The following is a 27,878-nucleotide window of genomic DNA, read 5'->3' as shown; positions in this document are numbered from 1 at the left end:
ACAAGAGGTGTTGGGTGGCTCACTTGACTACTTTGAATTTAGAGAGGGACCATGGCATTTGGACTTCTTCAAGGTACTTTTCTATCAAGGTGCATTTATTGAGTGCATGCTTCTAAAGTATCCATGACGTGTCCTAGGTGTTCTTGTTCTTTGCTTATTCATATGTGCTCCAAGGGTGTTAGAAGTGGTCGTATCATACATTTACATGTGCCCATGCCCTAATTTATGGTGGGCAAGCTCTTTATTATACCGTATGGTACCACGTGAGTGTAAGGGAGGGGGTTATTTAAGGGAAGGAAGGTACATTTTATAAGGTAAGGTCCCTTAAATAGGGGGTAAAGTGACCAAATAAGCTTCAGCATTGGTGTATTACAGTAGTAAAATCATTGCTAAACTGAGATAACATAGGTCTGAAATTAACTCCAAATCATTTCCATAACATATGCATAGCATTCCTCCCTGACATTTGGGCATTAGTCAGGTACCAAATGGCATCAACAACTAGTGCCAACCAAGCATAAACATCAAATGCTAATGTAACACTACCTATGAACTACTTCTAGACTATTATAGCAGTCCTAGAACTAATGTATATCAATCCAAACCCAATGCCAATGATTAAAGCCTTCAATGCCAAGCTCTAGGTAGGTGTGTATTCTTTAGAGGGGTATTTTCATATATTTCTTACACGCAGGTGACGTCTCCTTATTACTACTAGTGAATCCCCCGCGCTTTTCGGCTTGGAGAAGACAGAACCATAAATACGATAGATTTGTAGAAGCCAAAACCATAACTATGAAAGGTTTGGTATTACAAAGCAGCTACTTGATCTAGAAGTCGGAACTCGAAAGTTGGAACCATAACTACATTTGTAATATGTCAAGAGCCTCATGATAATGCTCAAGCTTATGCCAAGAAATTGAAGGAGGTGTTCCACAAATTGCAAGCCTCTATTCCCATTCCACTTGCTACTTAACTATAGTACTTCCTACATGCATTTGATTTCCTACTCCACCACCACCATATTGACCACCTCCAGTACCTCTCTCTCTCTCTCTCTCTCTCTCTCTCTCTCTCTCTCTCTCTCTCTCTCTCTCTCTAAGTTGGAGATCTAAACTTCTATTGCCCATTCAGTCTTGTAAGCCCTTACAAAAGTATTTGTTGGAGAAACTTTTATTTTTATAAAATTCACAGTATTCTATGTGTGTGTGCGCACACGCGCATGCATGCACATGTTTATGTGTGTGTACCCTCACACCAAGAAGAGATATAGATTAATGGAGAATACATGAATTCCAATGGCCTTGATAACTAAGTTAAATCACTTCTTTATGTATTTTTCCACCTGTTAAATTCTTGTATGTGGTGTAAATGCATGAGATATATATATATATATATATATATATACAGGGCACTATGGTTAGCGAGCCTCAGTCTATAATTCTAGAGTACTATGAATCTTTGTTTAGTCCACAATAAATCCTCATTGGTGTAGTTCATGTTGCCTTGTCATTATAGACATGGTTTGTAACAATGTGAAGCCTAAATGGGTGGATTTTATGGAGGCAGATATCACTGAGGCAGAGGTTGAGGAGGCGATGTCCCATTTGCCATGGAGGAAAAGCCATGGTTGGGATAGCTTGACTAATGATTTCTTTTCAACATATGTTGACCAACTTAAGGACCCCTAGGGGAAGTTCCCACCAAAGGACTACTAGTCTGTTGTTTATGAGAAAGATTCTCTTTGCCCAAATCTCATTTAGTAAATTTCCATCTCTACAACAACCTTTGCTTGTTGGTAAGCCATCACTCTTAAGAATAACCTCCTCTTAAATTGATAACATCATGTTACTAACATTTAATATAATTTGAAATGTCCTCCTAATGCACTCCCATGGCTTTTCTAAGGCCTTTAGAAGCCCTTCCTTTTGTTTATAAGGCACACCATTATTTACTACTTCTAACTTAATTAGCCAAATGAAGTACTTCTTTTTTGTCTTAGGTAATAGAGTATCTCAAGTGTGGAGTAGTCATTGTGAGAGTTAAAATATTGTCTCATTTGATCACTACCATTATTTTCAAATTATATTTCTATCTTTATATGTACATCTTTGGATCATGTACTTTGACATGTTTAGGCAACTAGAGCTCATCATGCATTGATTCAATCACCACCATTATAGAGTGATGTTATTAATGAGTGGGAAGAACCACTGAACTAGAGAAGAGGCATGTCGTTTTCATGTTAAAAATTGGCCACAAAGTGGCAACATGTGGAATTAAATAAAGAAATACAACCATAATTTTCCAAGCTCATTTGATATTGGTGATGTTCACTTTTGAAAGGCCATATTCTAGTAAAGTGGAACCCTATATACTAGCCACATTTGCCATTAGCATAGAATAGAGGAAAAAATGATGTGATTGAACCAAACTAGTGAAGTTCTTGTGTTAATTATATTTTCTTAATTGACTGAGTCACTTGATTCAAATGCACAAAAATATGAATGGTCCAAGTAAAAGCATTGATAGGTTTTTAAATTCACCTTACGATCCAATTGCTTGCCAATTAAGAGATCCATTTTGGAAGTCTAAAGCATCCCATGTTGAAATGTCTAGCTACACATGAGTTGGCATCCAATATATGCCTTGGAGATGTGGCAATACTTTACTCTCACTAATGTGTTAGGTGACTGGCATGGAGGATATGTCGGTGATTCTATAGTTGGGTGGACTACAACCACATAGTCCACTCTTAGTTATGGCAAATTCATTGTACCATCTTATCTTCCTTAGCAAGCCCACACTTATAGAATGCATGTATATATGTTTTAGTACTTTCATATTAGTATTTTAATCTTGCACACGTTTGCACATAAGCTCATGGGTGTACACTAGCACACTCTAGTGCACTACAAGAGGTCACCTTTCTTCCCCCCTCTCACCCTTCAAACCTCCCTTGTGAATAGGGTGGGCATGGGTTGGTTTTGAGACAAAACAAACTCTTGCTTGTGCAAGTAGAGTAGCTTGGTGTTATACACTTGTTTGTGCACTTGGAGCGCTTAATGAATTCAAGTTAATAATGAGTGCACTCAATGTTAAGTAAGTTGGTGTATGGGAGTGGGATAGTGCACACTCGTGTGCACAAGTGCGTGTGAGAGAGAATGTGCCTAAGTGAGAATATGCTCAAGTGCAAGTGCACCTAAGTTTTGAGTGCATGTGCTTCTAGGTTAGAGTGCAAATGCTTCTTGGTACAAGTACGTCTAAGTGCACTCAAGAGATCTTTTAATTTTCTTTTTGATATTTCACAAGGCAATGATCACTCAACAACCAAACCAACATTGCATGGCTCCTAATGTATACGAGGTGCCCTTGTCCTACATGATTGCAAGAGTTGATGGTGCCATTCTAGACTATGGTATGCCTAGTGTGCAACTATGTGTGTGATCCTTTTTTATGTGACCTACCATGTCCTAGTAGAGTTAGTGGTAACTCACTGAGAATAAGGCATTGGAAGCTACAATTTGATTGAAATATTTGGCTCTACATTGTTTAGACAGGAAGCATTTAACTAGGAAAGACTTATGTATCAAAGACCTAAATGCTTCCTAGGTGTATCATATGCTCATGTGAATGCTTGGTACTAATTGGACATGTCTATGTGACATTTGAGGCTCTGCTTTGAGCGACATTGGATGCTTTGGCACTTTGGTTTTCTACTTTAGTTACTTCCATCATTGACATTATGGGCTTGAAGATTTACTTAGATATTATGCTCTCGACTGTACGCTTGATGTATCTTGGATTTCAAATGGCCATGTAATTGATGTTTTGAGCTTGTGTTGCTCATTTGGCATTTTGTTTTGTTCCAATGGAAGTCACTTGAGTTACTTGAATATTTGGGTTTTGAGCAAAGCTTTGGATTTATACAGTTGAGCTTAGTCCATTGAGATAATGAGATTCATTGGCATATATATGTGCTTTGTTGACACTTATTGGATGCGGTTACCTTTCAGTGGGTTGATTTGATTCATGTCTGGGATGCCGGCACTTGTCTCTCTCAATGTGATGTCAATGATATATATACACTACTTGGCTATGTATTGAGCTTCGTTGCCCTTGCTCAGTCGATTGTGCATTTGGTAGTTCTCTTTTATTCTTAAACCTACTAGGTAATTAGTGCTCCATCACCTATAAATGTGAAACTTAGTGTTGATGATTGTCCCAAATATGATAAGGAGAGGGCTGAAATGGACAAGGTTCCATATTCATCATGTGTGGGCAATCTCATGTATGCTATGGTTGCCACTTGCTTGGGCATTGCCCTTGTGGTGGGAGTAGTGAGAAGGCACATGTTCAATCTTGGCAAGAAGTATTGGAATGCAGTGAAAGGCATCTTGAGGTACTTGAGTGGTATTAGAGATATGTCCATATGCTTTAGAAGAATTAGTAATGGTGTATTTGGATACATAGATGTTTGTTATTTAGAAAATTTTGATAATAAAAAATCAACCATAAGATATATTTTTACCTTGTATGGCAGTGCAATATCATGGATGTCTCACTTGTAGAAATGCATCGTATTGTCTACCACTAAAGCTTAGTGTATTGCAACCAAAGAGGTATACAAAGAAGCCATATAGATTACTTATCTAGTGGGAGACTTGGGTCTTAGTGAAAATATATCATTGTTGTACAATGAGGTATTATTTCATCATGTGCTTGAGGATAAGCGAGTTGAACTTATCAAAGTTCATAGCAATGATAACCCTACATCCTTTCTCACAAGACCCTGTCCTTTGAAAAGCTTACACATTGCAACAAGTTGACTCGGCATTAGGTCAAGGTAACTTACATGTATTATACCTCACACATTCTCTCATTCTTTTGTCTCCCTTAAAGGCACATTGGCCTTTAAGTGGGAAACTATTGGTGTAAAGGCCAATGTGGCATGGGGTACAATCTCTTTGATAGAAACCCACAATTCAAGTTCCACTTGACCATTGTTGTTGGACTCATTCTCGTCTTTGTCTAGTGGCCTTGATCATGCCATTCTATTCATCTACAACTTTCTTTCTACATTCAATCTAAATGTATTCTATCTTCTTGCAGTATAAGCACATTATCTTTTTATTCTTCTTTTCTTTTAAAGAAGATGAAGAGGGGTCAACAAATACATTTTCTTTGCCTTTCTTTATATTTGCAAAGAAAGCTATGTGCTCTCCCTACAATTTCTACCTCACCTTTGTCATAGTTCTTCCTCTTATAGGATTGAACAAAAATCCTCAAAGTTGAGTGGAGGAACTCTAACCTACAGATTGAGAGAAGCAACCACACTATCAAATTTTGGTGGTAGCATATGAAAATATCTTCATAAAAGATCTTCCCTTGGAATACCTATTCTAATAGCTAACATTTGATCTCTCAAGTCCTTGACCCAAGTGGACTTTTCAACGAATCCAATCTCAGACATCTTCTCAAGAGCTAGCTAATTTTCAAGATTCTGCTTCCTTGTCTTGTTTGTTATTCACACTGGGCTTTGAGAATTACCCATGCTTCTATTGCAGTATCAACATGTTGTAATAATGTCAAAATTGAGTCTTTGACATTGATCACAATTTAATACAAGGCTTCTACATCCCTCCTACTCCATGCCATCACGTCATTTGGGTTGGCCTAGATTATCACCTATGGATCATTGTGATCTAGGTGTGGAATGGGCTTCAAATCCTCATCTTCTATAATATCCCAGAGCTTGTGAGCACCAAAAAATTGTTCATCTTAAATCTCCACAACATGTACTTTATGTCATCAAGCTTCCCTTCACTCCCCCATGTAAGAAGTCAAATACAAGAAGGTAGAGGCTCATAGCAAGTTGTTCCATCTCTCCAAATCTCCTCAAGTCCACTTGCTCAAATCCTATGCTTTGATACCATGTAAGAAAATGGAACTGTGAAGTATGAAAAATTTGTAAGCAAGTGACAAATTGAGAATATGGAGAATCAAAAAATTTAATTAGTATAGTTGAGTACAAAAAGATAGCTAATGCTTCCCAATTGTGTGCTTCTATTAGGAATATTTGATATCTCATGAAACAAATAAGAGCAAAGGCTATCTATACAAAAACGTATGGCTATTGCGACACAATTAGTCACACACTGATACACTAAATAGAGCATTGCATGCATGCTTTTTCAAGCATGCATCCAAAACTAACCACTAAATGTATACTGGGTAGGCCCATAAATTATGCATGGTATTTAGCATAATGACTCTTTGGGTTGACCGAGATGAGTCCCCCTGACCTTGTAGAGAGGAACTCCATCCCCCTCTACATTTTCCCCCAAGAAGTCTGTTGGAAAATTTGATGTTGCAACAAGGCCTCCAAATAAGGACTTTGTGTGTTGTAATGACTCTACACATACATGTAGCTAGGCTAGAAATGTACAAACCTCAACAATGGTTTGTCTCTAGCTGTCTAGCCATACTCGACTACCTTTTGAGGTTGAAAATCTACTAGGTGAATGTGGTATTCATAATGCATTCTCCTCACATTGGGGGGGGGCGCTCGCAATGATAGAGTTAGCAACAATTACCTATATAGTTACATGAGGGGTGGAGCATTGATCTCCAACAAATGATGCCTTGGCCTCTTCCTCCTTGAGATATGACAGCTTTGTGGCATGCTTCTCAAGAGTGTAGCAACTCTAGGACAACAAGGCCCTATCCAAAGGTAGCCCACAAATTTCTTTGTGAGGGAGATTCAAGAGGCTTCAACACAGTTACAATATTAGTCCATACACATGAGGATTACTTCGACACCACCATAGTCTATACATACACAAGTTACAATATTAGTCCATATGCATGAGGATTACTTTGACACCACCATAGCCATCCAACTTGGCTGATCCAAGCATCTTAAACATTGACATAAACATCTATGGTACCCCCATATGCATTTGTATATGAAATTATTGATTGCTGGCCTTGTACACCCACATGAGATTATATTGTCAGATAGAGCTCTCTTTATTATCAACTAGAATTCTCTTTTTTACTTATAGCTTTTAGTGTTCTTCTACTATTCACTTACACTTACATTTACTATTCTTTTCATATAGTTATTTTATCATATAGATGATTGTTACTCATGGTTTCATAGGTCATCTTGGCCTCTTACCCTTAGTATATTATTTCATATATATATATATATAATGTCATCATGGAAATCAAAAGCATTATGGTTATAGTTTTGTAGTACCGACACAATTTAAATGCCCAATTGTTTGTTATCTTTTACTTAAGTATTATGTGATGTTAATTCATCTCCATCATGTTCTTGCTACATTCTATAATAATAATAAATATATTTGAATTTGAGGTTGGTTAGAAATAGTTAAAGATCAACATTGTTACACCTTCGTGTAGTAGATATAGTACTATTATGTCGATACAATATGAGTAGCTACACCTTTAAGTAGCAGTTTATGGTTTCATTGTGTCAATAAAATCTTGTTGTTATAGTACTAATATGTTAAGTGGTACATTATATGTGGGCTAGATTATGTCAATTGAATTGCCATCTTGTGTGTGTGTGTGTGTGTGTTCTAATTTGTGTGATGCTAATGAGAGTATTCTAATTTGAAGTCAAAGCTGAACGTCATTAAATATCATCACTGCTTAGTGTTTTTGTAGTCGTTAAAACACTACCGCACAGGTGGCAGATTATGCATGTGCTACAATATGTTCCTACACTATGTATGTGCTATGTTATGTCAATTGAATTGCATTGAATCTAAAAGACAATTGTATTACAACCATATTTTCATGTATTCTATCCAACATACATTCATTTGCAAGTAGCGGTTATAGTATTATTATGTCAATTTGATGTAGTAGTTTAGGGCTCTATTATGCTAATATGATGTGTAGTAGTTATAGTACTATTACATCAAGTGGTATGCTATGTATGTGTTAGATTATGTTTATATGCCTCGTTGTAGTGATTTAAGATTCTATTATGTCAATATAATGCTGTGGTTACAATACTACTATGTCAAGTGACACATCATGTATATGCTAGATGATGTCAATTGAATTTCATTGAGTCCCTTTCACAATGCCAAAAGATAATCTTTGTGCCTGATTGTTTGTTCTCTTTTACATAAGCATTTTAGATGTTCCTTAGTGTCATTTGAATTTGAAGTTCAACATCTTTAAATATGAGTATTCCTACACCTTTGTGTGGTGATTATAGTATAGTTATGTGAGTATGATATTGTAGTTTAGGGTTCTTGTTGGGGGTAAAGGTGCCTCTGCCTAGCTGCATGCGTATTACTACATTGACAGTACCTGCACCTGTACACTATAGCCGGCAAGCACCTATCATTGTCACTTCATTCTTTATTCTTTCAGTGACATTTGAATAAAGGGAAGGCCGGTCACACATTGTGACTGTTGGAGTTCCCACATTGTGTGTGTGTCTCTCTCTCTTACTCTTGTTCCTTCCACCATAGCGCTTGCTCCCGCTTGTGCTTTCACTTTAGGGCTCACCTACCTTCAATTGGTATCAAATCCTTCTTCTTCACGAGCTTCTCAAGCTTGGTCCACCGGCATACATTCAACATTCACTCAAATACCTACAGAAGCTTGGTCTTCACTCTTGGAAACCATAGCCACACATCTGAGTTCCGGTCAATCTCATCCTTCTCTCGGGCTCACATTGGGGCTTCTTAGGCACCCTCAAGGCATTCATTTGAAGGTATTGGAGAGGCAACCATGACTATTTGCTTCTTGTGAAGTATACACCTTCTCGTTGTATTTACCCTTCAAGAGGGAGCTTCCCTAGGCCCTTGAGGATGCCCCATACCTAGAAAAAGCCTTGTTGCAGCTCCCTAGTCCCTCCAGGACTAAAGGCGCCATTAGTGTGGCTGCTCACATGCCACGTTTCAGCTTCCCTCTTGTCTAGAGCAACTCTCCCAGGCCTTGGGCACTTAAAACAGTTTCCTTTAATGAATACACACCTGCCTAGAGCTTGGCATTGAAGGCTTTAATAATTGGCATTGGGTTTGGATTGATATACATTAGTTCTAGGACTGCTATAATAGTCTAGAAGTAGTTCATAGGTAGTGTTACATTAGCATTTGATGTTTATGCTTGGTTGGCACTAGTTGTTGATGCCATTTGGTACCTGACTAATGCCCAAATGTCAGGGAGGAATGCTGTGCATATGTTATGGAAATGATTTGGAGTTAATTTTGGACCTATTTTATCTCAATTTAGCAATGATTGTACTACTGTAATACACCAATGCTGAAGCTTATTTGTTCACTTTATGCTTTGCCTACTATTGGTCATGGGTGCTTCCCGGGTGATTCGTATGACTATACGGATGTATATGGAGGTTGGCACATGTCTTGTATTGCTCCGGAATGCCTTTTGAGCTTCGATCGAGCTCCGTCTTGGTTGATATTTGATTGAAACTGGTCTACAATGGCATGCTTTGTGACAATCATTATACCTATGGTCTATGCTTGACCCTTTGGTACATGCTTTGAAGCAAATGTCAGAAATGCATGCTCCTTACATTGTATATGTTTGATTGCCACTTGGAGCTTCAGTTGGGCTTTCATTTGCATACTTTGGAGCTCTTGGATGCTTATTTGAGTTGTAAAAGATTTGACATTCAGTCTTGTTACATGATGTGCTGGATACTATAGATGATGCTTGATCGATCTCTTGCTCTAGATGTTCTGTTGATATATGGTCTTGGCTACATGATGTCTTATGTATTCACATGCTACCTTTGAGCTTGGTTGCTTGATTGACATCATTCTTTTTGTCACAATGGGGGAGCTTGATGCTATCTCTTGATATTGCAGAGCTTGTGGGTTATGCAGTTGAGCTTCTTGAGTACATGAGACTGGGATCTCTTACATGTCTATACTCTTGATAGATACTTGTCTGCATTAGATGCTTTTGGGCTGATTTGATTCATCTTCTCTTTGAGTATACACTGACCTTTGTCACGTCATGTCAATTAGGCATACACCTAGCTTGGCTTACATTCTGAGTTCTTTATGCCAGGGGTTGTATCCTCCTACTGACATAAATTGCTTTGATACATTTGGGTGTTTGGCTCATGTTTCTTGGCTGCTACAGTGTTTGTTACATGCTCGCTTGATGCAAGATCTGACTTCGAGTCATACTTGACTTTGGATCACCGTTAGCTCATTGTTTGCTCTCCTTTTCTCACTGCTGCGATTTATTAACAACAAGCTGTTTTATGCGGAATGTGATGTATTTGCTGAGCTTAATCATGTCATTTTGATGTACTTTTGGTACTATTTGGTGGATAGCTGATCATTTTAGTAGTTTCTCTTATTTTTAGCTTGTTTTTTGCAGTGGTTTTGGTCTGCTTATTGCTAATTACAACATCATGTTTTTTGCATACTCTGCCTTTGTTAGACTCATTATATGGCTGGTGAAAGGTGAGAAGGATCGAAGCTTGCACTCGAGAGCTATGGCAGGAGAGCAAGAGCAAGAAAGGGAGAGACAAGAAATGGGAACTCCAACAGTCACAATGTGTGACCGGGTCTTCCTTTATTCAAATTGTCACTAAAAGAATAAAGAATAAAGTGATGGTGACAAACGCTCGCCACTTGCACTGTCAGTGTAGTAATACATGGGCAGCTAGGCGGAGGCGCCTTTACCCCCAACAACCTCCCACTTAAAGGCGAATCTGCCCTACTGAGGAGTGAAAAGGAAAAGAAAAAAAAGATAGTACAATATGTACACATGTACAATAGGATGAGGAAAGACGTCATCTCATCCCATGCCCATCAACCTCCTGAGGAAGGCAAAGCGCTCTGTAGAGAGGCTTTTTGCGAGTAGATCTGTAGGATTCTGGTCAGTCAAGATCTTGACAAGATCAATAGACTTGTCTTCAACGACCCCATGTATGAAGTGATACCTGACCTCAATGTGTTTCGTCTTTGCATGGAAGACTAGATTCTTGGCTAACTGAATAGCACTCATAGAATCCGAATGTAGTGTAGGGGTAGCATCAATACTAAGGTCAGCAACCAAATGTCCCAACCAAATGGCCTCCTTGCAAGCCTCAGTGGCTGCAACATACTCGACCTTTGTAGTAGAAAGGGCTGTGCATTTCTACACCCTGGACATCCAAGAAACAGCACCTCCAGCATAGGTGAATACATAGCCGGAAGTGGACTTCCTACTATCTGCATGTCGTGCATAATCAGAGTCAGTGTACCTCATGACTCCTATATCATGGCTGCCATAGCGTATGCACATACTTGCAGTGCCTTCAGATACCTCATGATACCCTTCACGGTATCCCAATGCTTCTTGCCAAGTGTAGCCATATAGCGTGCCACAACACCAACTGCAAAGGCAATATCTGGACGAGTGGCGATCATGGCATACATAAGACTGCCCACTGCGGATGCATAGGGAATCTTGGTCATCTCGGCCCTCTACTCATCTGTCTAAGGACAATCAGCCTATGATACCTTCACATAAGAAGGCAATGGACAGTCAATAGGCTTTACGTCCTGCATACAGAAGCGCTCAAGGACTTTATGAATGTACTCCTTTTGTGACAATTAGAGGAGTCCTTGATGCCTGTCGCATCTAATACGCATACCAAGTATGTGAGAGGCCTGTCCCAGATCTTTCATCTCAAAGCTCTTCTTGAGTTGAGCCTTAAGAACATCTAGCTCATCATGAGCTTTCCCTGCTATCAATATATCATCCACATAGAGTACCAAAATCAATAAAGAACCATCACGGGCTTTCTTTGTGTAAAGACACGGATCCATAGCACTCCTGCTGTAGCCCTGTGACTGCATAAAGGCATCAAACTTATGATACCACTCCCTAGGTGCCTGCTTCAAGCCATAAAGGCTTTTCTTTAATTTGCACACTAGGTGCTCCTTGCCAGGTTCTGCAAAGCCCTTAGACTGCTCCATATAAATCTCATCATGCAAGTCCCCATGTAAGAAAGCTGTCTTGACATCCATCAGGTATAAATCCAAGTCAAGCTAAGCAACCAAAGCCAAGACTAAGCATAGGGTAATCATCTTAACCACAGGAGAAAAGACCTCATCAAAGTCCACACCATGCTCATGCTTAAAACCCTTTGCTACCAATCTTGCCTTGTATGCCAACTTGGGGTGTCCAGGGGTACTGTTCAGCTTGTACACCCACTTGCATGGCAAAGCTTTCTTGCCCTTAGGCAAGGAAACCAAATCCCAAGTCTCATTCTTATGCAAGGAGTCTATCTCAGATTGCATAGCCCTCTCCCAGGAGTGACTGTCACCCCTGCGCATAGCCTCATCATAAGTGAAAGGCTCTTCGGCATCTGTAACCAAGACATAATGCATCGAGGGCTGAAATCTATCAGGTGGACGTCTGTCTCTAGTAGACTGTCTCATGGTAGGCTCTGCTGCCTGCCCAGCTGCCTGTCCAACACCCTGACCATGAGCATCTACTGCAGTTGTAGGCTATCCAACTGGCTGTGCGGGAGCTCTCGGCTCCTCCTGAAATATGACCTTGCGGATCTCAACAACTCTCTCAGGCTGCCGATGCATCTTGTCTTCATGGAAGACTACATCATGATTGCGGAAGACTTTCTGCGCCTGCGGATCCCAGAGACAGTAACCCATCTCGCCTGCATCCCCATAACCAAGGAAAATGTATTTGACACTCTTAGGATCCAGCTTACTTCTCTTGTCCCTGGGCACATGACAAAATGCCTCACATCCAAAGACACGGAGATGCGCATAAGAGGGAGGTTTTCCAATCCATACCTCCTCTGCAACCTGGAAATCCAAACCACTAGAAGGTGATCTGTTTATGACATGCACAACTGTACTAACTGCCTTAGCCCAAAAGCTCTGTGGTAGGCCTACATGGCTAAGCATACTGCGTACATGCTCCTGGATAGTTCGATTCATCTGCTCAGCCAAACCATTTTGGGGGGGTGTAGGGGGCGGTCAACTGACACTTAATACCCCTCTCATCACATAACTGCTCAAAAGCACGTGAGACATACTCACCCCCTTATTTGTTCTTAGGCATTTTAGCCTATACCCAGACTAGTTCTCAACCAATGCAAGCCATCTCGGAAACATAGCCAAGACATCGGATTTCAGCTTAATGGGATAAGCCCAAACTTTTCGTGAAAAATCATCTATAAACGTAACAAAATACTTTGCACCACCCATAGACTGACAAGGCATGGGCCCACAGACATCGGAATGTACCAATGCCAAGGGCTTACTCATGTGTGGCCTACCAGGCTTCTTATGCGTAGACCTAGTCTGCCTGCCATAAAGACAATGCTCACATGAATCCAAACATGCATAATTAAGGGGCGGTAAGTACTGCAAACTAGAAAACATTTTCATTCCCTTCAAAGATATATGGCCCAAACGGGCATGCCAAAGAGATACATGTGGGATAGAACCCACATACAAACATGATCAAGGGAAGAAGCGGATATAATCAAGGGATAGAGGCTACCAGCCTTGGCACCTCTCGCAATCACAAGTCTGCCATGAGTGATCTTCCACGCAGAGTCTCCAAGAGATACATGATAACCTGCGTCATCAAGCTGTCCAGTAGCTGACAGAAGGCTGTGTGTCAAAGTAGGTACATGACGTATATCTTGCATAACAAAACTGCTGCCAGAAGGAAACTGCAGCCTAACATCACCAATGCCCACAATATCAAGAGAGCTATCATCACCCAAGCGCACAGAACCCGAAACAGTACGATATGAATGAAACCACTCTAGGCAAGGTATTATATGAAAGGACGCACTTGAGTCCAAGAGCCAACACTGTGCATACATAGAGTGTATCTCTGTCATCTGCGAAGCACTAGAAGAAGCTGCAAGGATATAATCATCATCAACATCCTCAGGCTGCATAACATTGATCTCTTCAATTTTAACACTAGACTTTGTAGGCACTATGCTGCGATCAGAAGACTTATCCTACACTTTGTCTTTCCCCTTATCTTTGCGGCTTTCATTGCGCAGTTCATGGCATTGTGGCCGAATATGGCCCTTTTTCCCACAATGGTGACAAGTAACATCTGCATTCCTGCCACGGGATTTGCTACGTGACTTCCCACGAGGCTTGGATCGAGATTTCTGAGAATCCCATCCACGGCAACTGCCACTCCCACTGCCATGCTTTCCATACCCATCATTCCTGCCTCTAACTGTTATAGCATGCGACACATGAGAGGCATCCAAATTCTTATGATTAACCTCTTCCTGCAGAAGAGCACTCTCAACATCAGATAATTTCAAGGTAGCAGTAGAGGCACATAATGCAGTGCGGAATACATCCCATGACTCATTAAGAGTACCAAGCAAGAAAAGAGGAGTGGCATCCTCTGCAAAAGTGATGTCCTGTGTTAACACCCCAACACGAAGAACGCAAAAGGAAATAAAAAAGACGCAAGGCAAAGGTGGAAAAAAGGTAGCCCGACAAAAAGAAGAAGAAAAGAAAAAGCCAAAAGTGCAGGGGCAACCTTAAAAAGTCCAAGGCAAATGCAAAAGGAGAAAGGTGCGTTTTAAAATACAAAGGCGCACCCTGAAATCTTGAAAAAGAGTGCCAGGCAGTGGAAAATCCGGAAAGCTAAAACAGAAGACAAAGACAAAGGCCAAGGCAAAGAGAAACGGAAGATAAAGGCGCATAAGGAAGAGTGCAAGTAAAAACTTTCGTAAAAGGGCGCAAGCGCATCATGGTTTAATTCAAGGAGCGCCGGGCTCTCACCCGTGCAATTTGTAAAAGTAGTAGGGTGGGGCGAAGGAAGCTAGGAAGATAGAAGGACAATGGGAAAAAGGGCTTAGGCTACGGCCGGCCATGTAAAAAAGGGAAAAGGGGATGACCGCCCAAAAGGGATTTAGGGTTGTGTATATAAAGTTGAAAAGTGAATGAGAAGCTCATTCTTGTGTGTGGCAAAAAATGGCTCTCTTCTTCTTCTTCCTCTTCTTGTTCTTGCTTGCTTGAGCTTGTGCTTGAGAGAGGGAGTGTGAGGGTGTGAGGGAGTGAGTGTGTGAGGGTGAGGGACTGTGGAGTGGAGAAGCTCTCCATCTTCTCCTCTCTTCTTCTCTTCTCTTCTCTTCTCTTCTCTTCTCTTGCTCGCGGCTATGGAGCTTGGAGCATGGAGCTTGAGGATGGAGCTTGCTTGAAGCTTGCACTTGGATCGTGGAGCTACCGGAGTGCGCGGGAGAGGAGGTAACTTGATCGGCATGGAGGTAAGCTCACTACACCCGTAGATATGGATGGCGTGTCGGCTATGTGAGAGGTAGCCATTAGTGCTCGGCTTGGAACGCTTGAAGCAATAAGTAGTCCGTGGGTCTTGGCGGTTGAGCGAACGCTCCCACATCCTGCGAAGTCAAGTTCTTGAGTATAGCATGGAACTAGCTCAAGTGAGCAGACATAGTCACATTCTCCTTCATACGCAGATCCATAAGCTGCTTCAGCCACAATACATCTGACTCATTAGACTTTTCTTGTCATAGAGACTCTTGATTTTATCCCACAATTGCAATGCACTCTGTTCTTCCTCAAATACATTGTAATGAACCTGTTCTGTGAGAGATAATACAATAGTGGACTTGCATAACTCATCAAGATCAAGCCATTCCTCATCTGGCATAGTTGCAGCCAGATGTCCGCTCAACCTCAATGGTTTGATCTGCGATTTTTGCACTAACACCTGCAAAATCTGGCTCTTCCAATAAGAGTAATTCGTACCATCAAGCTTAATGATGTTGAAAATAGCATGATCAATGGATGAACTCGCCATAATGTAGGCTGGAAGACTGTAAACAGTTCAAAACTACTTGCTGTTTACTGCAGAAAATGACCAAAAAATCACCAAAATCGAGAGAAAACGGTGAGAAAAGTGTAACCAAAGCTAATGCTCACCAAGTACTAGTGAAAGTACAGCATTTCAGAATATTTCAGCATGAAAAATCCATGTCAGTTCAGAGTTATATGCTTGATGTAATAAATGACAACAGGATACTATGAGAGTCAATTTCTGGCCAAATCACTGCACTAAGTCAATAAATGACAACCAAGACATGACTAGCCATAAACGGGCATAAATCAGCACCAAACAATCATCAAGACCCTGAGCAAACATCCAAACAGGTCACCAAAGCATCCGTCAGTGAGTAGGCATATCCCCTGGACAATAGGGCAAAGTATACATAACACTGACAAGACCTGACACTAGTAGGTGTATGCTCACTAGAGTGCAAAGCCCAAATCAAGACCCTGAGCAAACACCCAAACATGTCACCAAAGCATCCATCAGTGAGTAGACATATCCCCTAGATAATAGGGCAAAGTATACATAACACTGACAAGACCTGACACCAGTAGGTGTATGCTCACTAGAGTGCAAAGCCCAAGCTCAGGTCAAAAGCAATTCCAAGATATCAGTGCATGAACCATGCAACATTTTAGTGTAAGAGATCCCAAAGTCTCAAGTATCTACAAAATGCTCAAAATAGCATAAACCTCCTGCTCAATGTCGGTCAAAGCATACAAGATGCTCCCAGTGGCACAAAAGGCGGATAAACGAGCTCAACAACTCAATCAAACCAAGTCAGAGTACCAAAGACAGGTAACCAAGACAATGCCTTGATATCATCCAAGGTCGTAATGGAAAAAGCCAAGTCGTAATGGAAAAATCCAAGTCAGTGTCCAACTGCTCAAGAGAATACTCAAATGAATGTCGAGACGAGCTCAAACAACTGCCATCCACAGCCAAAGCATAAAGCATTCACCAAGACATCATAACATGTACTGGGTAGCCTAGGTATAAACCATGTCATAGATGAAATGCCAGCTGCAAAGAAGTGACAGTCAAAACCCAAATCGAGCTCTAATCTCAGCTCAAGCATTCTGGAGCATAAACAAGACATGTGGCATAGTCCAAATACATCATGACATCATACCGAGTAGCCGAGAGCACTCCGTGACCAATAGGCATAATCCAACTGTAGCATAAATAGCTTCAGCCTGAAGTTTTCAGCAGCATATAACCTCTATAAATTGAGCATATCAGTGCTCAATCCAAGTCAAATCCATAGGCAAACCATAGGCATACATTCTCGTATGTATAGGTACCAATTGGGCATAATCGGGCATCAAATGCCAAGACCTGTAAGCATAAAATTGAAGTAACAAGTGACTGCCCTGTTTTCGACAGATTTGGGATTGTTCAAAATAGTCAATGGCTGAGCTAAATCAGCTCCAAATGGGTCTCACATAAGAGGCATAATGTTCACAAGTGATCTGGTATCAATAGATATCAGTAGAAGCATCACATAAGCCATAGGCATACAAATACATGCTGTCTCAAACCTAAAATCTATTGCAAAATATTCTGTCATCAGAATTTGGCAAATCCGACATCACCATCGCATTTGGAGCATGCCAAAACCCCAACTTAGACTCTTACCTTGCTTGAATCGGGTTCCGAATGCCTGAGATATGACAAAAAAGAGTGATTTTTGGGTCAGATTTTGAAACAAGCGTAAAAAAAACGTGAGTTGGCTGGGGGGGTCTATTGTCCCACGTGTCAACAATGGGGCCCAAAGGGGGCACAAATGGGGACCAAAGAAGGCCTACACCAAGCCTCAGCAAGCCTTGATAGGCTGGAAGCAAGATCCAGGTGAAGGAAGCTCCAAGAGGTGTGAGCTATGGTTGCCCACAACCTGTGAAAACCTTGTTTACCTAGACCTGTGGACTGAAGTAAAACTCTGAAATAATGAAGCAATACCTCAATGCCAATGCCCTGATGGTGCCTCAATAGGCCGAGAAGAAGCTCATGAAGCCGGGGAGTGACGTGAGCTCAAGAGAATGAGCTATGGTTGCCGGGAAGGAGACCCAATGCGAGTGGGGAGTCAATGGGAAGCTGAGAATGCCATGAGCCAAGCTCAAGAGTCGGGAAGCCGTGCTTTGATACCAGTTGAAAGGTGAAAAGGATTGAAGCTTGCACTCGAGAGCTATGGCAGGAGAGCAAGAGCAAGAAAGAGAGAGACAAGAAATGGAAACTCCAACAGTCACAATGTGTGATCGGGCCTTCCTTTATTCAAACTGTCACTAAAAGAATAAAGAATAAAGTGACGGTGACGGGTGCCCACTACCTGCACTATCAGTGTAGTAATACACGTGCGGCTAGATGGAGGCGCCTTTGCCCCCAACAGCTGGTCATGTCAAAGATATGGCTTTTTTTAATATTCCTAAGTTAGATGGCACCAACTATGGCTACTGGAAGTCTCAAATATGGCAGGTTTTGGTGTAGAAATTGCAGATTAAGCCACTACGAAACAAGAGTATTAAACCTGAGAACATGGATGATGATGACTAGACTGATTTAGATGCACTATGCAAGTCCACTATCATTTTATCACTCTTTGAAGAGGTCCACAATAATGTTGTTGAAGATGAAGATCAAAGTGCATGGAATCTATGGGAAAAGTGTAACGTGCCCGCCTATTGGCTGTCCAAGTACGTTTTAGCGGTCTATAGAGAAACAAATCTAAGCATTGCTGCTCAGCACTCCCATGGAATGCTCCGATGTTTGTCGCCTAGGGTTTCCCCAAAACATTCCATGGGAGTGCTAGGTGGCGACGGTTAGATTCGTTTTTCGATGGACTGCTAAAATATGCTTGGACCACGTTACAATTGGTATTAGAGCGAAACTTCGTAATGATATGTGATAGATTTATGTATGGTTCATAGGCATATCCTAAATAGAATAACCTAAATGGTATGGCTTGATTGTTGGTCACCTTCTGCATCCATGAATGCTAATATGCAAGAGAAAAAATTCATTCTCAAGCAAATTAAGGCACCCGAGTTTGGTGGAGAAGGGATAGATGTCGTAAAGCACATGAGGAGATATGGATTGAGTCGATGGATGATTATTTCTTTGCTTCGGAAATTACCTCTATCAATCAAGCAATGATAGCTAAACTTAAGTTAGTTGGCCAAGCTCGGATATGGTGGAAGTAATGGTGCAAAGATCAAGGTATTTCTGAAGTCACTATCACTTGGGCTCAGCTAAAAGATGTTGTACGCGGATGATACCTTCCGCCAACCTACCAAACTTTGAGGATGAATGAATTCTTCAAGCTCAAGCAGCTAGAATTAACCTTGGAAGCCTACTACTCAAATTTTGTAACCCTACTAAAATACGTGCCACCTATGGATATTGCACAGCAAGTATCTAAGTTTTTCCATGGCCTAAACACTCCTTTGAACCACCGTCTGGAAGCAATACGTCCAACAGACTTGCAAGATGCGTTACTTTGAGCAAAGCAAATCGTCCAAGAACTTAATTCAAAAAATTGTGACAAAGATGATTCCCAAGATCAGGACAAGAGATGCCACACATGCGATGAGATATGGCACATCCGTAGGAGATGTCCCTACCGTCAATGCTTCCATTGCAATGAGCTAGGGCACATCCAAGCAGACTACCTTGAGTTAAGTTTGGAAGACATTGAGTCTCCAAGGAAACGAAGCTACACAAGTACCGTCTATGGATATATAGAGGAGTCACATGAAGACGAAGACCTAGAGCCTACTATACCTTATCAGGATGATTAGATTCCTAGAAATTTTATCAACATGTAATACGAATTATATTGGGAATAAACCTTGCTCTTGTAACTACAGTTAATTTGTATAATATGAGTTGCACTGGTTTTGAAGCCAAGTACTTGTGTGACTAGAGTAGCGCAGTGAAAGCGTGACCCATAACCCACAGGTTCTCGAATGATACCCCCGGTTTCTCTCGAGATGAGGACATTTCAATTTCTCTAAGTGGAGGAGGATGTAATATTTCCACACAATTAAAATTAGTTGGCTAGTTCGAAAGTTAGTTAGCCAATTAATAAGCTAGAAGGATTATTACAACTAAAGTAAAAACTAACTAATGTTAATAATTAATTATTTTTATTTAATAAAAAATATATATGTTTAAAAAATCAAGAGTTGTAATCAAATACTTCTCTCGGATTGACAAGGACCGTAGCCACCCTTCACAGAAGTTACAATGTGAACGAGAGTTATGAGCCATATTAATCACTAGTGTTAATGTGTATAGTATGGATGGTTCAAAGATATTAGATTTTTGGGCAAAACTAGCATATTTTAGATATTACTTATTGTAAATATCCAAAAAAGATATGTAAATTTCTAGAATAGGATGTCATGAAAAAAAGCAAGTGATTTTTTAGCTAGTGTTGGAGATTTAATACACAAAAAAGAGGGATTTGCGAAATCGCATGCATTGCGGTCACAGTTTACAGGCAGTAAATAGCATTTCAAACATGGAGAGAAAGAAGGAGTGATCTAAAAGATTTCTAAACAAGCATCTTGGGTTTTTACCCCCTTTTGGAGCCAATGGAACCATCAAATTTATGATTTGAGAATCAGATCACTGATTTTTCCAAGATTTCCTCCACTAAGAGCTCTTTTTCTCAGCCACAACCCCTCTTCTCTAATTCACTATAAATATGAGGCACGGGGAGGCACAAGAGAGCACAAGGAGACCCACAGAGAGAGAGAGAGAGAGAGAGAGAGAGAGAGAGAGAGAGAGAGAGAGAGAGAGAGAGAGAGAGAGAGAGAGTTATATTAACATCTTCTAAAGACCAAAACTGGCCTATGAGACAAACTGTGATATAATTGATGAGGTCCAGCTATCCAAAATAAAAGTGCTGAATGAAAAGCTAAAAACTGGAAATTGAAAATACGGTGCTGTGAGTGTGATAAGTGTCGTGTATGTGTATGTGCGTATGTAGCTCTGGTACTCCAGATAATGGCTACAAAAGGGGAACAAATGTCGGCTGTGATAGGGGAACAACTGTCGGCTGTGATAAAGTGGTGCGATGTGTATATGTAACAGATGCAGAGAGATATACTATCCTGGGATGTAGTAGCAGTCGTCGAAGTCGCTAATAGCAGGTGATCCCTCCTGGATGCAGGATGGGGTACATCGGCGGTGGAGAAAGAGCAAACTGGAGGTCTGAGATCCAGTGTGTCGAGTGTCGTCGGATCTCAGTCTGCTGTCGATGTAGATCAAGAATCCTCCGGATCTCTTGTCGGTATGGCTGTAGGGTCCGAAACCCAGGGATCCTCGTGCGGCGTCGGGTACGCTGGTCCTCAGCCTGCTGTAGTGTGAGCCCGGAGGTCTGGCTGGAGGCTGGTACAGTAGCTCTCACTCTGTCTGTCTGAAAGAACTTTGTAATAGTCGTCTGGGTGGGCCCTTCTCTGACTGGGACCCGTTGTGTGCTCTGCTCTCTGATGTGCCATGCCTCTCCCAGAAAACGGCCAAATGATCTCTGATCCATATCAGTCATACATCCCTGAAGTGAGCTGCTCAATGTGTATCTAGATCTCAACTCTGAGTATGCCGGGCATCTGAGAACAAAATGCTCCTCACTCTCCACCTCTAATCTGCAAAGGGGGCATATCCTCTCCTCCCGTGGGATGCCATTGGCTCTGCCACTCTCAATCATAAGCTGATGTGATGATACCCTGAGCTGTCCAATAAGAACTCTCAATCGATGTGGCATATAGATCTGCATATATTTCGGAATCTCTATGAATCCTTGCTCTGATATGCTCAAGAACTGTGTATAATAATGTGCCATCTTCGATGGCAGTGGTTGTGCAGGGCTGACCCATGTCCTTTGTATATAAATATGCCATATCTCCTGTCTGATGACTCTGTTCCTCTCAGAGAGAGAGAGGGTGTAAGTGGGAGCCTGAGTATGATATAGAAGAGGTGGGAGTCTATCAATGTCCAGCCCATGTCTGTCAAACCAAGCTCTAGTCTGTGCATAGCATGATGTGGTATCCCCCGCTCGAGCCATCTCCTGAGATGCCATATATGCTCTGTATGCAATGCGATCTTTGTCCATATCTTGAAATCTGTGTAGAAAGCAGACTGTCTGAAATAGTGCCTCTACTAGCATGGGCAGTGTGGCAAGCTCTGCTCGCACAATGTCATGTGGGACTGAGGCCTTGTTGCGAATCAATTTAGATATCATGATCACCTGAGGTCTCTCCATCAATGTCCATACATAATCGGCAAGGCCTGGCCCCCATATAGCTACTCCATACATCAGTGCTGGAGTGACTAGAGTATCAAAGAGCCACTCCTTGGTGCGGGGCTCCTGGAAATGTGCCTGATGACACTGTCGCTCCATAAGAGCCAATGCTGAGTATCCTCTAGTGAGGCGGTCACGAGCTGCCTGTGTCATCGAGAAAATCCCTGAAGCTGCTGTAAAGGTGACTCCCAAATATACATATGATCCAGTGACCTCAATACTCCCTCCTGCTGCCATGAAAATACTCAGAGAGCGAGAGCGAGAGAGAGAGAGAGAGAGAGAGAGAGAGAGAGAGAGAGAGAGAGAGAGAGAGAGAGAGAGAGAGAGAGAGAGAGAGAGAGAGAGAGGCTGCAAGGGAGAGAGTTAGCTCAATTCCCCCTATCCCGGTCTTCAACAAAGCCATCTTCTCTTACGCTCTTCCATCTCAAAATCCATTCATTCCTTATCTCTCGAATCTACTTGCGGACGATGGTCCCCCAAGCGAAGAATGTCGCATGCGGAGGACAATCCTACAACTAGCAACGAAGCTTCGGGCAAATGTATCACTGTCAATCCAACTGTGATACTGGTCGTAAGTAATGTATTGTTGATAGATGCTTGCTTTGATTCTCGTATGAGATACGTTAGGCCCCATACTATGATGCACGACTATAGGTCATCAAAAATGATAAATTTCATCTCGCATATTCAAAAGTTGGAGCTTGCAAAAAGTGCATGTATCAAGGGAAGTTAATTGTATCTAGTTGCATATGACTTATTCATTGATAGAGAAATTACAAGGAAGAATTGGTTAGGGGTTATGAATGGCATAATAGTAAAAATAATATTAAAAAAAAGTACATACAAGTGTTAAGTAAATTTTGCACAGAATCACTCTTTGGTGCCAAGGGGGAGAGCAAATGTGCAATGGAAATGTGATCACATTTATTCTTACAATGCTTGGAAAATAATATCATTATTTTGTTGGATAATCAAACAACACGTTAAATGCTTTTAAAATCAATTGATTGTTGGATTGTGGTTTGGATGATTATTTCAAGTGCTTGTGTTTGATAGTAAATGCATGGTAGGGGTCTGTAATGACAAGTTGCTATGGGAATAAGGGAATGTTCTCTTGGAAGATGATATTAGGGTTGCATTGCGGATTACCCCGAGAGGGTATTGCTCGATTCATGGGCTGAAGGTCGAGTGGTAAAAAGGCCAACCATGGAAATTGTGTCATCACTCCTAGGTCACTTGGGGTTAGTGAAGCTCTGGAAACCCCTTGCCTGGATCGGAACAGAGTTGTAGACTGTCGTGAGCCCAATGTCTAGGGAGTTGGAAGATCCTATTCTAGATACTAGATGGAAATTACGGTGCCATGTGATTTGGATCGGGTACTTCTGTTGGATAGAAGGGATACATAATTTCTCCCATATGGGAAGGAGACAAAGATTAACTTGAAGATAAGTTAAGGAACTTGTTTATCAAAAGGACAACTTGCTCTGTTTTCATGTTTGTGCGATAAATTTATGCGAACAAACCCAATTTCCTAAAGGCTTAATTAAGGAAGTTGATTTTAAATGTCACACATATATGTCGTAGGACCTAATTAGATAACTAAAGAATGCCTATTGAGGGAAACGGGTGGACTGAACCCCCGATGGGTCTGTCTTATGGCAGGGTGGTCCCAGAGAACTAGGAGGCTTATAACAAGGTTTTACTAGTGTTCGACCTTTAGGTGTTGTTAGGTTAGAACCCGATTCATGCTGTTTTAGGGGATTGGAATGGGACTAAGCCCTACGGGTAGAGAGGTTGAGCGGTGCATCCCTCTCATTTCCCATTCTCTTTGAACCAAGTGTGGTATGGATCTGCTTCAGATTGGGTATCTCTGTGTAAAGTAGGATGTCCAAAACCCAATGCTAGAATGCTATCAGGAGACCTTGGTCTCTAGGAACCCATATTTCAAGTCAATCCTAGTGGGTTTAGTCGGGAACGTTTCGTTGCGAGGCAGACTCAGGAAACCCTAGGCGACAAACCCCAAAACATTCCATGGAAGGGAGTGCTAGGCGGCGATGCTTAGATTCATTTCTCGATAGACCGCTAAAACGTGCTTGGACAGCCGATAGGCGGGCACGTTACAAAAAGATTCATGAACTTTATGCAAAGTAGAGCCCTACTTTGCAGATGTATTGGCTTGAATAGTTGATGGATCTTTGCATGAAGGAGGGGATCCCATTGTCTACTCACTTTAGCTAGTTTCATTCTATCATGAAGAATCTGCTTTAACAAGGTATTGAGTTTCATTTTCTTGGCACTTTATCTAAGTCTTGGGTTGTATTTTGCACTGTGATCTATACCAACAAACTTGATGGAATGAAATTGAAAGAGATAGAGAGTGCTCTTTTGATAGAGAAAATTAATACGAAAAATAATTATGCTTAAGTGGCAAGAAAGATAATGATCATCCTGGGAGGAATGACTCTTAGAAGTCCCAATCTAAGTTATGCGGATGCATCAAGAACCATGGACGTAAGTCTGATCTTACATGCCATTATTGTGGGAAAGTAGGACATATACGACTATATTGCCATAAGATGCACGATAACAAGTGCAAAGAAAAGGGAAAAGAGAAAGTACAGGAGAAATCCAATGATGGTAGTATTATACATGCAAAGTTCAGCGTAAAGATTGAGGAGATAAATGCCATGCAGCTTGAGGAGGAGTTTGATGGTGACTACATCTTAGCAACCTCTTCATGTGATGTCTCTCAGCTGACCTAGGATCAACCTATGCATGCACAGTGTTGGCTCTTGGATTCGGGTGCATCTTTTCATGTGACCCCCTACCGTGAGTGGTTTCATACCTATCGCAGTGTATCTAGTTCTATGCTCTTAGGTAATGATCGGTCTCTTGCTATTGTTGGCATTAGTGTTATCACTCTATAGTTTCCCTCTGATAGCACTTTTATTTCTCATAATATGTGTCATGTACTTGCATTGACTAAAAGCCTTATGTTTGTTGCTAGGCAGCTTGATGATGTAGGTTATCATGTATGCTTTGGTGATTCTACATGGAAGATAACTCGCGGTGGTGGCGACAACCTTGTTCTTGCAAGAGGTGCCAAGTTTGGCAGCTTCTACCCCTTAGTTGTATCTGGTACTATTGACCATGTTTTGTCAGTGGGTTCTATCCCACATGTATCTCTTTGGCATGCTCGTTTAGGGCATATGTCTCTCAAAGCAATGAAAATGCTTAGTGCTTTGCAGTATCTTCTGCCTTTTGACTACTCGCATTTTGAGTCATGTGATTACTATTTATATGGTAGGCAGATTAGGAATCTACATGAAAAGTCTGGTATTCCACGCAATGGATGAGCCTTTGGCTATTGTGCATTTAGATATATGTGGATCCATGCCCTGTCAGCCTTAGGGGGTGCGAAGTACTTTGTTAGATTTATTGACAATTATGCACGTAAGGTTTGGGCTTATCCCATAAAGTAGAAATCTGATGTCCTAGCAATATTTAGTATTGGCTTGCTCTTGTAGAGAATCAGTCTAGGCATAGGCTAAAATGCCTAAGGACTGATAATAGGGGGTGAGCACGTCTCATGTGCCTTTGAGTAGTTTTATGATGAGAGGGGTATTAAGCATCAGTTGACCGCCCCCTACACCCCTCCCTAGAATGGTATGGCTACGTGCATGAATAGGACTATCCAGAAGAGGCTCCATAGCATGCTTAATAGGATAGCTTACTACAACATTTTTGAGATGAGGCAGTTACTACTGCATTACATATCATTAATAGGTCACCTTGCAGTGGCATTGACTTTCAGGTTGCAGAGGAGGTATGGATAGAAAAGCCTCCCTCTTATGCTCATTTACGTGTCTTTGGATGTGAGGCCTTTTGCCATGTGCCCAAGGAAATATGTAATAAGTTGGATCCTAAAAGTGTGAAATGCATTTTCCTTGGCTATGGAGATGCAAGTGAGATGGGATATCATCTTTGGGATCCGTAGTACACGGAAAGTGATCCATAGCCATGATGTTGTGTTCCATGAGGACAAAATGCATATGCATCCTGAGAAAGTTGTTGAGATATGCATGGTTATCTTTCAAGAGGGCCCCCTTCTCTTGCACAACCAGCTAGACATCTTGCACCAGTAGGCCGATGCTCATGGCTAGGATGTTAGACATGATATTGGAGAGGTAGCACATCCTACATTGAGGCGTTCTACTAGAGGTAGATGACCTCCTAACCGTTATGAGCCCTCCATAAATAATTCCTTGGTTACAGATGGATGCAAGAGAGCATCTCACCTATGATGCTATGCGTAGGGGTGATAGTCACTCCTCTTGGGAGAGGGCTATGCAGTCAGAGATTGACTCGTTGCATAAGAATCATACGTGGGATTTGGTTTCCTTGCCTAGTGGCAAGAGAGCTTTGCCTTGCAAGTGGATGTACAAGTTGAAAAGTACCCCTGGACACCCTAGGTTGACATACAAGGCGAGATTGGTAGCAAAGGATTTTAAGCAAGAGCATGGTGTTGACTTTGATGAGGTCTTCTCTCCTGTGGTTAAGATGACCACCCTATGCTTAGTCTTGGCTTTGGTTGCACAGCTTGACTTGGACTTGTATCAGTTGGATGTCAAGATGGCTTTCTTACATGGGGACTTGCATGCTGAGATGTACATGGAACAACCTAAGGGGTTTGCAAAGCCTTACAGGGAGGAACACCTAGTGTGTAGATTGAGGAAGAGTCTTTATGGCTTGAAGCAAGCACCTAAGGAATGGTGCCACAAATTTGATGCATTTATGCAGTCATAGGGCTACAATCATAGTGCTATGTATTCGTGCTTATACACGAAGCAAGCCCATGATAGTTCATTACAGATTTTGGTACTCTATGTGGATGACCTGCTTTTAGTAGGGAAAGCTCATGATGATCTAGATGCTCTTAAGGCTCAGCTCAAGAAGAGCTTTGAGATGAAAGATCTAGGACATGCCTCTCATATACTTGGTATGCACATTACACGTGACATGTCTCAGGGACTAATCTAGCTATCACAGAAGGAGTATACCCATAAAGTGCTTGAGTGCTTCCATGTGCAATATGTGAAGCCTATAGGTTGTCCAATTACCTTCTCATGTGAGTGTATCACATAGGGTGGAGAAATGCACGGCCCTTTCTACTACAGAGGCCGAGTATGTTGCCACCATTGAGGCTTGTAAGGAGGCCATTTGGTGTTGCTGACCTTGGTATTACATATGCTATCCCTACATTGCATTCGGATTCTATGAGTGCTATCCAATTAGCCAAGAAGTCAGTCTTCCATGCGAAGACGAAACACATTGAGGTGAGGTATCACTTCATTTGTGAGGTCATTAAGAATATGTCTATTGACCTTGTCAAGATCTCAACTAACCAGAATCCTATAGACTTGCTCACAAAAAGCCTCTCTATAGAGTGCTTTGCCTTTCTTAGTAGGTTGATGGGCATTGGATGAGATGGCATATTTTCTCATCCTATTGTATCTATGTATATGTTGTACTGCCTTTTTAGTATTTTTTCTTTTCACTCCTCACATCACTAATTGAGGCAGATTTTCCTTTAAGTGGGAGGTTGTTGGGGCTATAGTCGTCTTTGCCTAGCCGCCCATGTATTACTACAATGATAGTACCCGCGCTTGTACACTCTACAGGCGACGGGCAC

At 41.5% G+C, this 27,878-nt stretch overlaps 1 protein-coding gene across 1 annotated transcript; it reads right to left on the bottom strand.

The window, feature by feature from the left end:
* Positions 1-793: 793 nt before the first annotated feature.
* LOC148039183 (uncharacterized) lies at positions 794-22,354 on the bottom strand. Its single transcript, XM_087675321.1, has 2 exons — positions 21,069-22,354; positions 794-863 (listed from the first exon to the last, which is right to left on the bottom strand). The coding sequence occupies exons 1-2, from the start codon at positions 22,337-22,339 to the stop codon at positions 794-796; spliced, it is 1,341 nt and encodes a 446-aa protein (XP_087531447.1). The 5' UTR covers positions 22,340-22,354.
* Positions 22,355-27,878: the final 5,524 nt, after the last annotated feature.

The sequence above is a fragment of the Lygodium microphyllum genome, chromosome 3 (genome assembly GCF_053477565.2).
Source record: "Lygodium microphyllum isolate KBCC chromosome 3, Lygodium_microphyllum_v1.1.10, whole genome shotgun sequence".
Classification (NCBI taxonomy): Eukaryota; Viridiplantae; Streptophyta; class Polypodiopsida; order Schizaeales; family Lygodiaceae; genus Lygodium; species Lygodium microphyllum.
The sequence above is the reverse complement of the archived record's forward strand: the minus strand, read 5'-3'. Positions and strand labels throughout refer to the sequence as shown.

What these genes read in the sequence shown, in the direction of transcription:
- LOC148039183 (XM_087675321.1), bottom strand. Translation starts at nt 22,339, where the DNA reads ATGACACAGGCAGCTCGTGACCGCCTCACTAGAGGATACTCAGCATTG. An exon ending in GCTCTTTCTCCACCGCCGAT is followed by an intron (nt 864 to 21,068) that starts GTACCCCATCCT and finishes TTACAAATGTAG; the next exon opens with TTATGGTTCCAACTTTCGAG.